This window comes from Chelonia mydas, chromosome 1 (assembly GCF_015237465.2).
Source record: "Chelonia mydas isolate rCheMyd1 chromosome 1, rCheMyd1.pri.v2, whole genome shotgun sequence".
Lineage (NCBI taxonomy): Eukaryota > Metazoa > Chordata > Testudines > Cheloniidae > Chelonia > Chelonia mydas.
The window spans coordinates 5277164-5291581 of NC_057849.1; the positions used below are offsets into that span (position 1 = coordinate 5277164).

At 47.5% G+C, this 14418-nt stretch overlaps 1 protein-coding gene across 1 annotated transcript; it reads right to left on the reverse strand.

The window, feature by feature from the left end:
- Positions 1–395: 395 nt before the first annotated feature.
- Positions 396–1334, reverse strand: LOC102939180 (olfactory receptor 52N4). The gene has a single exon (XM_007053435.3). The coding sequence runs from the start codon at positions 1332–1334 to the stop codon at positions 396–398; it is 939 nt and encodes a 312-aa protein (XP_007053497.3).
- Between the last annotated feature and the right edge of the window lie 13084 nt (positions 1335–14418).

The following is a 14418-nucleotide window of genomic DNA, read 5'->3' on the forward strand; positions in this document are numbered from 1 at the left end:
GTTCTTTGGTGGCTGCTCTCGGTGGTGGCATTTCGGCGGTGTGGTGTCCTGCGGGCGGACACAACTGCCTCGGCGGGCGCCATTGCACCCCCAGGCACCGCGTTGGGGACCCCTGCCTTAGAGTCATGGAAAGACTGAGTAACAGGGTGTGTGAGCTTGGAGGCTGATGGGTGACAATGAAAGAGGTCAGGTGATGGTCAGAGAGATGAAACTCAGCAATGGAGACAGCAGTGCTTGGTGACGGAGTGGTAAGATATTGGTTGGGAGGAACTTCTCTGACTGTGAACTTCCACAATGCTGAGCTCAACCAAACTGGGACTGGGTACCCTGGATTAACCAGGGGATATGCTTTTCCCCTCTTGTCACACAGGTTTAAAGTCAGTGGCCCCAGGCGATCACCTTCTGCAGGTGTATTTACTTACTTTGTCACGAAGCTCTTTGGTTTTGACCCCATAAATTATAGGGTTGAGCATGGGAGGGAGGAGGAGATAGAGGTCTGCCAAGATGATGTGAATGTGGGGAGTGATGCCTTGACTGAACCGATGTGTCAGGTTGGAGAAGAGGCCTGGGGTGTAATATGTTAGTATCACACAGATGTGGACTGTGCATGTGTTGAGGGCTTTTTGGTGGGCTTTCTTAGATGAGATTCTGAGGATGGCCCTGATGATCAGAATGTAGGACAGGGCAATGAGCGTCAGGTCAAACCCCATAACTACAAACATTAGTACCCAGCCATAGATCCTGGAGACTGTGATGTCCCCACACGCCATCTTCACCACAGCTATGTGCTCACATTGTGTGTGGGGGATAATGTGATTTGCACAGAATGGCTGCTGACTCAGGAGCAGGGGTAGGGGCAGAATGAAGAGAACAGCTCTTATCAAACCTACAAGCCCTAGCTTAGCTATTTGTGCATTGCTAAGGATGGTGCCATATCTCAGAGGGTTACATATGGCGACGTAGCGATCGAAGGCCATTGTCACGAGGGTGGATGAGTGCATAACAGAAACCATGTGGAGGAAGAACATCTGGGTGAGGCATCCAGCCACAGTAATGTCTTTCAAATTGAACCAAAATATACACAGTGCCTTTGGCATGATGAAGGTAGGTGTGGCGATGTCTGTAAGCGCCAGCATGCAGAGCAGCAGGTACATTGGCTTGTGCAGGGTCTGCTCTTTGCCTACAACAGACAGAAGCATGACATTTCCCAACAGTCCGATAATGTAGAACATGGAGAAAGGGATGGAAATCCAGACTTGAGCAGCTTCCAGGCCTGGAATGCCCGTTAGGAGGAATGTTGAAGGGTCAGAGGGGGTGAGGTTGAAAGCTGCCATGAAGTGGTCGATGTGTTGATACAACTAAGAAATGCTCACGTTGCCTATGAAGGGAGAGAAGCAAAGAGAGGGGGGTTACACGCTTTATAACAAATAGTACAGTAAATGCTTTTTAATTATTAACAATCTAGGAGCAGGGGCGGCAGGTTTGTATAATTTTTGGTGGTGCCCAGAATGGTCCCCCTCTCTCCCCACCTGCCCACCCACCCTGTAAGCCAATATATATTTTATTAAATAATGTAAAAATGGACTGGAAACTGTAAGTGTTTAACAGTTTCTCTTTATTGCACAATATCACTATCGTAAGAAAAAATATTTAACTAAGAATATCAAGGTTATTAATACTCTTTTGAATATGGAAGCAACCAAGCACTCTTTGATCAACAACCCTCAAAAGCAAATACTTTCTCTAAAATTAAAACAAATATAGGATTAGGGTTGTTGATTGTTAGTGGTCCTACAGATCAAGAATTTGTTGCTGGGATAAAATGAAGCTACAACTTGCCGGTGCCAGAAGATTTCAAGGGTCAATTAAAAGTGGAAAGTCAGAAGCAGCATTTGCCTACTTCAATATATTATACATTTGTCATAACTGTTGTGACGAAGTGGGAATATTCTTAATATTTCCTCTGAATACTGTGTGTGTGTCTCAGTTTCCCCTATGAATTTCTTAGGGATCTAGGTGGTGGGATAAGGGTGTGTGATTTTTCTAGAGCCCTAGAGAGCCAGTGTGCTGCTGTCTGCCACACCGTGAACCTCTTGCAGCGCGTCCACCCAGGCGGGGCTCTGGGGGAAGCCAGAGGGACCTGCACCCCAACTCCACTGTCAGACGTGACTCTCAGGCAGCTGGTAAAACAGAAGGAACACAGTATAAAACAGAGCTTGTTGTAGGTTCAGAAAACAGGACCCCTCAGTCAGTTCCAACTTGGGGGGTGGGGAGCCCAGACCCAGCTTCTGGGCCTCTCCCCGTTTCCCCAGCCAGCCCCAATCTGACACTGCCTCCGGCCCCTCCTCTGACCTTTTTGTGTCTTTTCTGGACAAAGAGGCCACCTGATCTCTTTGTTCTCCAACACTTTCAGTTAGCACCTTGCAGGGGCTGGGCCCAGGCCATCAGTTGCCAGGAGACAGAGTGTCGGCCATTCTCTCTGTAGACAGCATCACACCTGCTCTCTAGGGCTCTGCAACAATCACACCCCCTTATCCCACCACCTAGATTCTTAAGAAGTGCATAGAGGAAACTGAGGCACCCACACAGTATTCAGAGAAAGCATTAAGAACATTCCCACTTCATAACACCTGTATACAACCAATTATATACTTTAAAGGGTGTAAAATAATCAAGTATTGTGCTAAACACGATCATACCCCAAAATGATCGCCAAATTTAAGTTGTATGTGTTTTCCCCTCAGGTGAGGGCTCTGGGGTGGGGCTGGGGATGAGCAGTTCACACTGAGGATGGGGCTCAAGGCTGGGATTCAGGGTTGGGGTGCTGGGGGTGCAGTCTCTGGAGTGGGGCAGGGCTGGGGACGAGGAGCTTGGGGTGCAGACTGGCTGTCCCAGGGCTAGGGTCAGAGAGGACTTCCCCCCCCTCCCCACCGGCAGCAGCGAGCTCCGGGTGAGGGACCCTCCTCTTCCCCCCCCCAGCACACTCACTCTGCATGCGTTTCTAGGGCCTCACACTGGGCAAGGGGCAGCTCCCTCACCTCCCCTATGGTGGGTATAGGGGTGGGGGCTGCCATTATGTGTGGCCTCCCATGCTGCTGCTCCTGCCCGTAGCCTCACTGGGGATGGGGCTGCCCATTGCCCAGTGTGGGGCAGGAGTGGTGGCTGCGGGGTGGGGGGAGATCAGGGTGTCACAAAATTCACCAAAGCCCCAGCTGCTCAGGTTCAGGAAGCCCCCCGCCATGGGTGGGTGGGTGCTGGAGGGGGGAGGGGACTGCCATCACATGTAGCTTCCTTCCTCCCCTGCTGCAGCCTGCTGCCCTTCACCCTAGCCTCACTGCGGGTGGGAGATGGCGCTGCCCCTTGCCCAGTGTGGGGCAGGAGTGGTGGCTGCGGAGTGGCGGGGGGGAGAGGGGCAGATCACAGGATCAAATACTCACCGAAGCCCCAGCAGCAGCTCAGGTGAGTGAGGTTCTCCTCAGGATGATCAGGTCTCCCGGAAGCCCCCTAGGCATCTTCTCCTGGTGGGGGGGTGGGGGGGGGGAAGAGGGCTGCCAAGCACGTGGGTGCTTCCTCCCCTTCCCTCTACCCCAGTTCAGCAGTCAGCTGCCTGCCTCAAACTGCTGCTGGGATCTCTTGTTACCATAGATAACAGCTGCACCTGCAAGCAGGCAGGCAAGCTTTCCTTCCCGTGGCAGGAACACTTCGGGGAGGGGCACAGGGCACTCCAGGGCCACAGGGGCCAGGGGGGGGGGTCGCATCGGTGGGGGGGTTGGCAGGGGTGGGCCGGGGCCCCCTTCAGGCAGGGCTGGCGGAGAGACCCAGCTCCAAATATTGCTGGAGCAGGGCCCCCAGCTCTGAATATTCCTGGTGCCATGAGCCCATATAACTCGCCGCCTATGTCTAGGAGTCCTCTTGAGTGGGGAGCGAAGAACCACTGATGATATCACTCCCTGCCTTATATAGCTTTAGCATAGGGTGGAAAACCTTTGTTTCAAAACTCAGTTCCCAAACCAGTCTGTGGGAAAAGTACAGACTCCCCAAGGTGGAGTCCAGAGTTATGTGGCCTGGTCACATGGCCTTGTAGAGTCATAGCATCCATTACATATAGGCTATCTGAAGGGTTCTCAGGAAGGCTCATCAGGTAGGAGATAAGTTTCTCCTAAGGCCTATTGTTTTCCCTAATAGCTCATTGCCCTGAATAGGCCCTTCCCAACCAGCTGTCTAGACTGAAACCATTTTGCCTAGTGGGTGTTACCCAGGTGTAACTGTACTTGAAATACAGATACATAGTCATATTCAGAACTTCAGACAAAAGCCATACATGCATACAAATAGGATAATCATATTCAGAAAGTCATAACTTTTCCAATGACATCTTACATGACCCATCTTGCATAACCTGTATCATAATTATCCTTTAATCATTTAATCATATAATAATATCACTGTGAACAATATGGGGTACAGTGTCACAAAAATATCAGTGTTTATTTCTACCAGTGAAGTGCCTGAAGTTACATAACAACAACAAGAAAAGGAGGACTTGTGGCACCTTAGAGACTAACCAATTTATTTGAGCATAAGCTTTCGTGAGCTACAGCTCACTTCAGCTGTAGCTCACGAAAGCTTATGCTCAAATAAATTGGTTAGTCTCTAAGGTGCCACAAGTACTCCTTTTCTTTTTGTGAATACAGACTAACACGGCTGTTACTCTGAAACATAACAATAACAAGAACTGGAAACAAAACTGAGAAAAGGTTGTGACACCCAAACTGCAGTTCTGAGGCTTGCCAAGGCAAAGAGACCCTGAAACTCCCCAAACACACTCTGTACCAGAAAAGGTGCCAACACTGGCCTTGGACCAAAAATCACAAAGAACAAATAAATTTCAGTAGCACGCCTCTCTGTGCTCCTGTGACAATCCTCTGGTATTATCTGGACTGGTGATCTGCAAGGTCACTCCAGTCCTTGACTCTGGGAGCCAGCCTTACCCTGCTCAGCTGTGAGAACTCCCACTCCTGCTCTGTTCATGCACAGTCTCTGGCATGTAAGCTGCTCGTTGGATTGTGCAAGTGAATGACACTAGCCAATATCTTCGGTCCCAGACACACCCTAGGAACCTCTGTCTTGCAGTGTCCAGTTATGCCCACTGGACACTGCAAGCTTATATGAGTTTGTCAATGTAACAAAGAAATTGAGATGTCCCAGGCTTGTTATCCCAACGGGAGTCTCTGTCACACTTCAAACCAAACGCACTGCTTCAGGTAGAATAAACAAACAAATTTATTAACTACAAAGATAGATTTTAAGTGATATTCAGTGATAGGCAAAAAGTCAGAGTGGTTACCAAAATAAAATAAAATAAAATAAAATATAAGCATGCAGCCTAAACTCAACCCTACTAGACTGGGCAAATCTAGATTAAGCATTTTTCTCACCCCACTGGATACTGCAGTCCTTAATATACAGGTTTGTTCCTTAAACCTGGGACAATCTCCCCTGTTGGAGTCTTGTCTTCTTCTCAGTGGGGGCAGGAGAAGGGCCCAGATGTGCCCATATGTCTGTTTTATAGCCTCAGTCCATGTGCTTGGGGAGCACAAGTACTGGCATGTCTGGGGGGCTTTCCTGAGTCTCTCCAAGCAAGGTTGAGAAATTCCCTTTCTGGGGCTTCATGCACGTGAATCATTACATTGGAGCTTCCTTACTGAACAATCGCTGTTGATGGGTTGTTTGACACCCTGCCCCGGCACTGGTTACTTTCCTTGCTGTTGCCTCTGGAGAGCTAATATCTAGCTTATTCCCCAACTTAAAGCATGTTTTAGTGACCACCATACAGCACAATTCTCATAACTTCATATTCATTAATGATACACATGTATGGATAGAGACATGACTTTCAGCAGATCATAAACTTTCCCCTGAGACTTTACAAGACATGCTCTCCTGTCAGTTCTTCTTGGGTCCAAACAAGCTCACCAGTCCTAAGAGGCCACCGGACGACTCCAGATGAAGTCACTGGAGGCTCATGGCTGATGTAAATCAGGGCATTTATTTAAGTCACTACATGTGGATTTAGGGTAAACTCCTGGATCTGTTGGGAATTTGGCCTTTGATCTCAAAGGGGACCAGATTCACCCTGAATGTTTAACTTTTAGCTCCCGGCTGTGAAAATCATGGCTTTGGGTCCTGCTGCACAGAGTGCTATTCTGTTAGGGTGATGAAAGTTTCTGAAGGAAACCCCCAGTTCATGTGGTGTTCTGAGACCGAGAATGAAAGTTGGGAATTTCAAAACACAGGGCCCCTGATTTTGCTCTCAGAGAGGCCAGTGTCAATCTGGAGTGACCCAGTGAAGACAGAATGTGAGAGCAGAATATAGCCAGTGTGTGGCCCATGCTTGTTGTGAAACATCTGGTTGCACAGATACTCACTGCAGAGGCTTTGGCAGCACTTCCTAACAGGGCAGTGACGTTGCTGAATTGGAAAACTTGAGTGAACCAAAGGAAAAACCACACAGCACAAAAAAAGGAAGTTACTGAGATAGATAGAAGGACACAGTAAGAGAAAAGGAAATAAATTTAAAAAGCAATATTTGTCTAAACTCTTTCCAATACATTTGTAGTTCCAATTTCACCAGGTAAATCCCTTGGGTGTTTTCCGAGAGCACTAAACAATTCAAGTCACCCTGCTGGTGAATTCCTGCTCAGATGGTTCTTGACTTGAACCCTGGAACCCTCCCTGAGCCCTCAGCACTAACCTTAATGCAGAAACAGGCAAGTCACCGAAATCCCGCTCAGCAGAGAAAGGAAATCTCCTTACGGCTACTGCAAGGCAGAGGCTTGAGAATCAGCGTATGAATGTCACATGTCTGACATTTCACATGCTGCACAGTGACCTTTAAGATCCCCCTGAACACTCCCATCGAACTGTCAGGTTGGCCAGGACTCCTGTAGAATTCCCTGGACTCTGTGAGCAGCAGGAAAAACAGAAAATAGACCCTAGAGAACTGCAGCCTGAGAGCCCCCCCGGGAATGAAGAAATGATTTGCCAATAACAGGGGCTCAGATTTACAGAGCAAAATGCAGTTTGCAAACTGTTCAGTGCAGCAAAAGGTGATAGATTTCTTTCCTGTGTGTAGTGCACTGCCACCTGCACTCTGTGGGAACACTGCCACAAGATTGGGGGCCAAAAACACATTTCAGTTGATGGTAGCATTGTACCGCTGCATACCACCCATGCAGGTGTAATAGCCATTCCATTCGCATCTGAAAAATCAGTGCCACCCTGTCGTGACCAAATTACATGATCCTGAATTGATGCAAGCTGAAATGCATGTAAAAGGCTTTCTTCTCCCAGGATTCTGACATCAATGGTATTTGCCAGTGTGCATTTGTGATGTCTAAAATTGAATATATATCTGAGAGCTACCAACTGTTTTAATAGTTAATCTACTCTCTGCATCAGGGATACATCAAATTTCAATAATGTGTTGATCTTTCACAAATTGGTGCAGAAACGGGTTACGATATCCTGGGTCAGAACTAGTACAATGGGACTTCTCTGCTGACTGTGTGATTCCTTCACCTCTCCCTGTGGTAAAATTTCTTGGAATTCATCGTCCATGGTATCCCACATTTTATGAGGGAACAGCCATGGAATTTGCCTGATCTGTTGTACTGGGGCCATTTCAAAATGCTGGCATTTTAGGTAGGTGTGCACTGATTGGGTGAGAACATCATGGTAAAGGAATCAAACAACTGCTACATCTGGATCTCCTGTTCGGGCTACTGTCCCTATCCCCATATTTTCATCATAGGTGCCTTGTGTTCAAATTAGGGCTCCAGAGGGTATGAGTCTGATTGGTTGTCACCCCTGGGGTGCAGTCTGGGAGCCATGAGAACTGCTGGGCTAGCCCTTGTTTACGCTGCTTTTCTGATGATTCAGCCTCTCCAGGCCCTGTGATCACCAACACTACAGCAGATCGTGCCACACACCAAAACTCAGCCTCCCAGGTATAAACAGCAGACACCAGTGAATTTCTCAGCTCCCAAGGTCATACCCCTCCTCTGCATCTTATAAACCCAAAAACACACTGTCTTACATGGCACAGGAATCTTTACAATGTAAGTTCATTAATACAGTTCCTCCTCCAGTTCATGTCGGAAGGTAATACCATAAGCCACGATAAGATTTTCCCAGATACTTCAGTCAAAGGCACACTGGTTTAGATAAAGAAGAATATCAAGTTTAACTAGAAAAAGATTTGTAGTGATTATGATGGAAAACAGATCAAAGCAGATTGCCTACCAAATAAACAAAACCACAAACTAAGCTAAAATGCTAGTTAGATTGGATATGGATTAGCAATTACTCACCCTGGCTGGTGATATAAGCAGTGCACCAGGTTTCCATATGGAGTCTAAAAATCCTTTTAACCTGGGTCTAGCACTTCCTCCAGTTCCTCGTCTGTTTCCAGGAGTTCTCTTGCATTTTGAGGGAGGCCACTGTATGATGTCACACCCCTCCTTATACAGCTTTAACATATGGCAGGAATGCTTTGGTCCAAAAAGAGTTCCCATTCCAGTTTGTGGAAAAGTACAAGTACCCAAAATGGAGTTCAGTGTCATGTGGTCTGGTCACATGCCCTTGCATGCCCTTCTGAATCATAGCATCCATTATCCATAGACTGTCAGGAACATTCTCAGGAACGCTCACTGCGTGGGGGATAAGCTGCTCCTCAGGCCATCCAAAATTGGCCCTGACCAAGTTGCAAGGAACAAGTCGGGGCATTCCTTGGTGTGCTGGGGTATTACCAATGATTTATCTCCCACTTTACCACAAAGGCAAGCCCTCTGACAGACCTAGTGAAGGCCCATGGACCTGATCTTGTGAAATGGTCTGACGCAGCAGAGAGAGGGTTCACAGACCTACAGACTGCCCTCTGCAGTAACCCCACACTGGTAGCCCCAGATTTCACCAAGGAATTTATCCTGCAGATGGATTCATCGGAAGTAGGGTTGGGGGCTGTTCTATGACAGATGGTTGGGGAGGAGGAACACCCAATTCTCTACCTCAGTAGGAAACTCCTTCTGAGGGAACAAAAATATGCAGGAGTGGAGAGAGAGTGCCTCGCAGTAAAATGGGCCATGGAAATATTGCTCTACTGCTGCTCGGGCGCAGATTTGTCCGACCATGCCCCTCTTCAATGAATGCAGCAGAACAAGGAGAAGAAAACAATGTTGACCAGGTGGTTCTTATCCCTCCTACCTTTCCATTTCCATGTGCAACACAGAGCAGAGAGCCGTCACAGCAATGCTGATGGCTTGTCACATGTGCACTGTCTGAGGTCCCAAGCTGTCCAATCCCTTGGTGTTGAGCAGGGGGGAGGGATATGTGACAGACCCAGACCAGTGGGGTACAGGAGTCTGGTAGAAGGCAATTATACTGGCCACTGGATGAATAGTTTTCTGTTCCCTGAGTGACCAGAGCAGGGGCTGCGTTAGAGCAATCAGGAACCTGCTAAAACCAATTAAGACAGGCAAGCTAACACCTGGAGCCAATTAAGAACATACTAGAATCCATAGGTGCCGACTCCATGGGTGCTCCCCGCCATGCCCCAGCTCACCTGCACCTTCACTTTGCTCCACCTCCTCACCTGAACATGCTGCTGGGTCCTGCTTCTCCCCCCTCCCTCCCAGCTCTTGCGCCATGAAACAGCTGTTTCACGCAGCAAGCCTGGGAGGGAGGAGGAGGAGGGGGGAATGTGGCATGCTTGGGGGAAGAGAAGGGACTGGGGCGGGGAGGGATCCCATAGGGGCAGGGAGGGACGGAGTTAGGACAGGGCGGAGGCGGTGCCAGGGGACATGAGCACCCGCCGGTGCTGTCAAAAGTTGGCGCCTGTGCTAGAATCAATTACAGAAGGCAGCCTAATCAGGATACCTGGTTTAAAAAGGACCTCCCTTTAGTTAGTGGAGGGCATGAAAGGAGCAGCGAGTGAGAAGGAGTGCTGCTGGAGGACTGACGAGTACAAGCATGATCAGGCTTCAGAAGAAAGAACCTGTGGTGAGGATAAAGAAAATACTGTGGGGGAAGGCCATGGGGAAGTAGCCTAGGGAGTTGTAGCTTTAGCTGTGTCATAGAATCAAAGAATCATAGAATATCAGGGTTGGAAGGGACCTCAGGAGGTCATCTAGTCCAAACCCCTGCTCTAAGCAGGACCAAGCCCCAACTAAATCATCCCAGACAGGGCTTTGTCAAGCCTGATTTAAAAACTTCCAAGGAAGGAGATTCCACCACCTCCCTAGGGAACGCATTCCAGTGTTTCACCAACCTCCTTGTGAAAAAGTTTTTCCTAATATCCAACCTAAATCTCCCCCACTGCAACTTGAGACCATTACTCCTTGTTCTGTCATCTGCTACCACTGAGAAGAGTCTAAAGCCATCCTCTTTGGAACCCCCTTTCAGGTACTTGAAAGCAGCTGTCAGATCCCCCCTCATTCTTCTCTTCCATAGACTAAACATCCCCAGTTCCCTCAGCCTCTCCTCATAAGTCATGTGTTCCAGTCCCCTAATCATTTTTGTTGCCCTTCGCTGGACTCTTTCCAATTTATCCACATCTTTCTTGTAGTGTGGGGACGAAAACTGGACACAGTACTCCAGATGAGGCCTCACCAGTGTCAAATAGAGGGGAAAGATCACGTCCCTCGATCTGCTGGCAATGCCCCTACTTATACATCCCAAAATGCCATTGGCCTTCTTGGCAACAAGGGCACACTGTTGACTCATATCCAGCTTCTCATCCACTGTCACCCCAGGTCCTTTTCTGAAGAACTTCTGCCGAGCCATTCAGTCCCTAGTCTGTAGCAATGCATTGGATTCTTCCGTCTTAAGTGCAGGACTCTGCACTTGTCCTTGTTGAACTTCATCAGATTTCTTTTGGCCCAATCCTCCAACATTCATTAATATAAAGGGAAGAGTAACCACCTTTCTGTATACAGTGCTATAAAATCCCTCGTGGCCAGAGGCAAAATCCTTTCACCTGTAAAGGGTTAAGAAGCTAAGGTAACCCCGATGGCACCTGATCCAAAATGACCAATGAGGAGACAAGATACTTTTAAATCTGGAGGGGGTGGAAAAGGCTTTTGTCTGTCTGTGTGATACCTTTGCCTGGAACAGATCAAGGATGCAAGCTCTCCAACTCCTGTAAAGTTAGTAAGTAATCTAGCTAGAAAATACGTTCAGTTTTCTTTGTTTTGGCTTGTAAATTCGCTGTGCTGGAGGGAACGTGTATTCCTGTTTTTGTGTCTTTTTGTAACTTAAGGTTTTGCCTCGAGGGATTCTCTATATTTTGAATCTGACTGCCTGTGAGATTATCCTCCATTCTGATCTTACAGAGTTGTTCTCTTATCTTTTTCTGTTCTTCTAATAAAGTTCTGCTTTTAAGAATCTGATTGGTTTTTTCGGGTCTTAAAAATCCAAGGCTGGTTTGTGCTCAACTTGTTTATTCTCAAGCCTCTCCAGGAAATGGGGTGTAAGGCCTTGGGGGGATATTTTGGGGAAATACAGACTCCAAGTGGTCCTTTCCCTGTTCTTTGTCTAAATCACTTGGTGGTGGCCGCATACTGTTCAAGAACAAGGCAACGTTTTTGCCTTCGGAAAGTTTTTAACCTAAGCTGGTAAAAATAAGCTTAGGGAGTCTTTCATATGGGTCCCCACATCTGTACTCCACAGTTCAGAGTGGGGAGGGAACCTTGACATGGTGGCAGTAGTGGGATCATTTTGAATCAAAGATCATTTTAACCAAAAGCACAGACCTGAAGAGGTTGTTTTTTTTCCTACTGAAAGCAGTTAGAGTTTTTTTCTGTCCCTTTGCCTGGAGGCAGAGGTGTTAGTGGTTTTAACAAAAGGATTTTTCTGTAGGCTGGGAACAGCTATCAGTGACAAAGGTATCAGGTTACAGCACAAGTTACACCTGAAACTTACAGAGTAAAATTTCAAACCCTTAAGAGAGGGCCTGGATTAAGTAATGTGGCTTATGTAAACCAGATGACAGATCTGTTTGATAAATGGCTCAAAGGACAGGATGTAACTACCTTTGGAAGAATGTGGGATTTGATGACACGGGAGCAATTCCTGAATATGTCCAAGGAGGATATAAAACAGTGTTTATGGGATAAGAAAATAGACTAAGGAGGAAGTCTTACTTCTTATGCTAATCAATACAAGCAGTCCCAGACTTCCAGAGAGGTGGGGCAAACAGGAACAAAACGGGTGGAGGGAGGAGAGAGAAACAACCCTGGTTGCAGTTTGAGCGGATACCATAAGGGACACCCTCACACCACACCCTACTACAAGGGGCAACCCAAGGCCCCAACCACACCCCAAGGGACACTCCAGACAACTTATCATCTTGCCACACCATTCTCCAGCAACCCACCTTGCCCCAGTGACCAGTCAGCTGGGTGATGTTTTAAAAGTAACGAGCCGGGGCATGTAAAGACCAACTGCCCCAAGAACCCCAACAGATTACTGTTCATTGCACCGGGGTCCCACCAAAGGTCCTCAGGCCCAGATGCCTCCCAGATACCCTCAGAGACTGGAATCCTCAGAGAGAGTTGGTAGTTCCAACTAAGTACCTGGTCAAGCTTTTAAGCATCGCCCACAATCTTCCTAGTGGCCATGCTGGGGTGAACAGAACCAAAGACAATTTGGGAAAGTTGTTCCACTGGGAGGGAATGGGAAAGGATGTTTCTACCTATGTCCAGTCTTGTGAGGTGTGACAAAGAGTGGGAAAATCCCAAGACCAGGTCAAAGCCCCACTCCAGCCACTCCCCATCATTGAGGTTCCATTTCAGAAAGTAGCTGTGAATATTCTGGGTCCTTTTCCAAAAAAGACACCCAGAGGAAAGCAGTACATACTGACTTTCATGGATTTTGCCACCCAATGGCCGGAAGCAGTAGCTCTAAGCATCACTAGGGCTAACCGTGTGTGCCAGGCACTAACAGACATTTTGCCAGGGTAGGTTGGCCCACTGACATCCTTACAGATGCAGGAACTAATTTCCTGGCAAGAACCATGGAAAGCCTTTGGGAAGCTCATGGGGTGAATCACTTGGTTGCCACCCCTTACCACCATCTAACAAATGGCCTGGTGGAGAAGTTTAATGGAACTTTGGGGGTCATGATAAGTAAATTCATAAATGAGTACTGGCAAGTACCACTAGATGAATCCACCAAGGAAAAGTCAGCCTTCACCACACATGTCGGGCTGTATGAATTTAATGTGCTCCCTTTCGGGCTGCAGAATGAACCCACCACCTTCCAAAAACTTGTAGATGGTCTCCTAGCAGGATTGGGAGAATATGTAGTTGCCTACCTTGACGAATTGGTGATATTTTTGGATTCCTGGAACATCTACAAAAAGTCTTCAAGCACATAAGGGAGGCAGGACTAACTGTTAAGGCTAAGAAGTGTCAAATAGGCTTAAACAGAGTGACTTACCTTGGACACCAGGTAGGTCAAAGAACTATCAACCCCCTACAGGCCAAAGTGGATGCTATCCAAATGTGGCCTGTCCCAAAGTCAAAGAAACAGGTCCAATCCTTCTTAGGCTTGGCTGGATATTACTGGCGATTTGTACCGCAATACAGCGAAATCACTGCCCCACTGACAGACCTAACCAAAAAGAAACAGCCAAATGCTGTTCAGTGGACTGAAGAGTGTCAGAAGGCCTTTAACCAGCTTAAAGCGACACTCATGTCTGACCCTGTGCTAAGGGCCCCAGACTTTGTCAAACCATTCCTAGTAACCACAGATGTGTCTGAGTGTGGTGTGGGAGCAGTCTTAATGCAGGAAGGACCAAATCAAAAATTCCCTCCTGACGTGTTTCTCAGCAAGAAGCTGTCTGAGAGGGAAAGCCACTGGTCCCTCTCAGCTTGAAGTCCCAAGCTGCCAGTGCAGGAATACACGGGCAGAAGTAGTCTTGGCACATAAGTTGGCAGCCCCAAGGGGGCTGTGTTACAACCTATCACACAGTTCATCCTCCATTTCACGTGGGAAGGAAATGTCATAAGCCTGTGTTAACCAAGCTGAGATTTTCCCCAGACTCTTCACTCAAAGGCACACTGGTTTAGTTAAAGCAAAAAAAAAAAAAAAAAAACAAGTTTAACTAGAAAAAGATGGACTTTAAATGATTATGATATCAAAGAGATCAGATCAGATTACCTAGCAGATAAACAAAACAGCAAACTAAGCCTAAAATGCTACTTAGGCTGGATGTGAATTAGTAATTTCTCACCCTGGCTGGTGATACAAGCAATCCACCAGGTTTCCATACAGATGCTAAAAATCCTTTTAACGTGGGTCCAGAACTTCCCCCCAGTTCACTCTTTGTTCCTCGTCTGTTTCGAGAAGTTCTCTTGT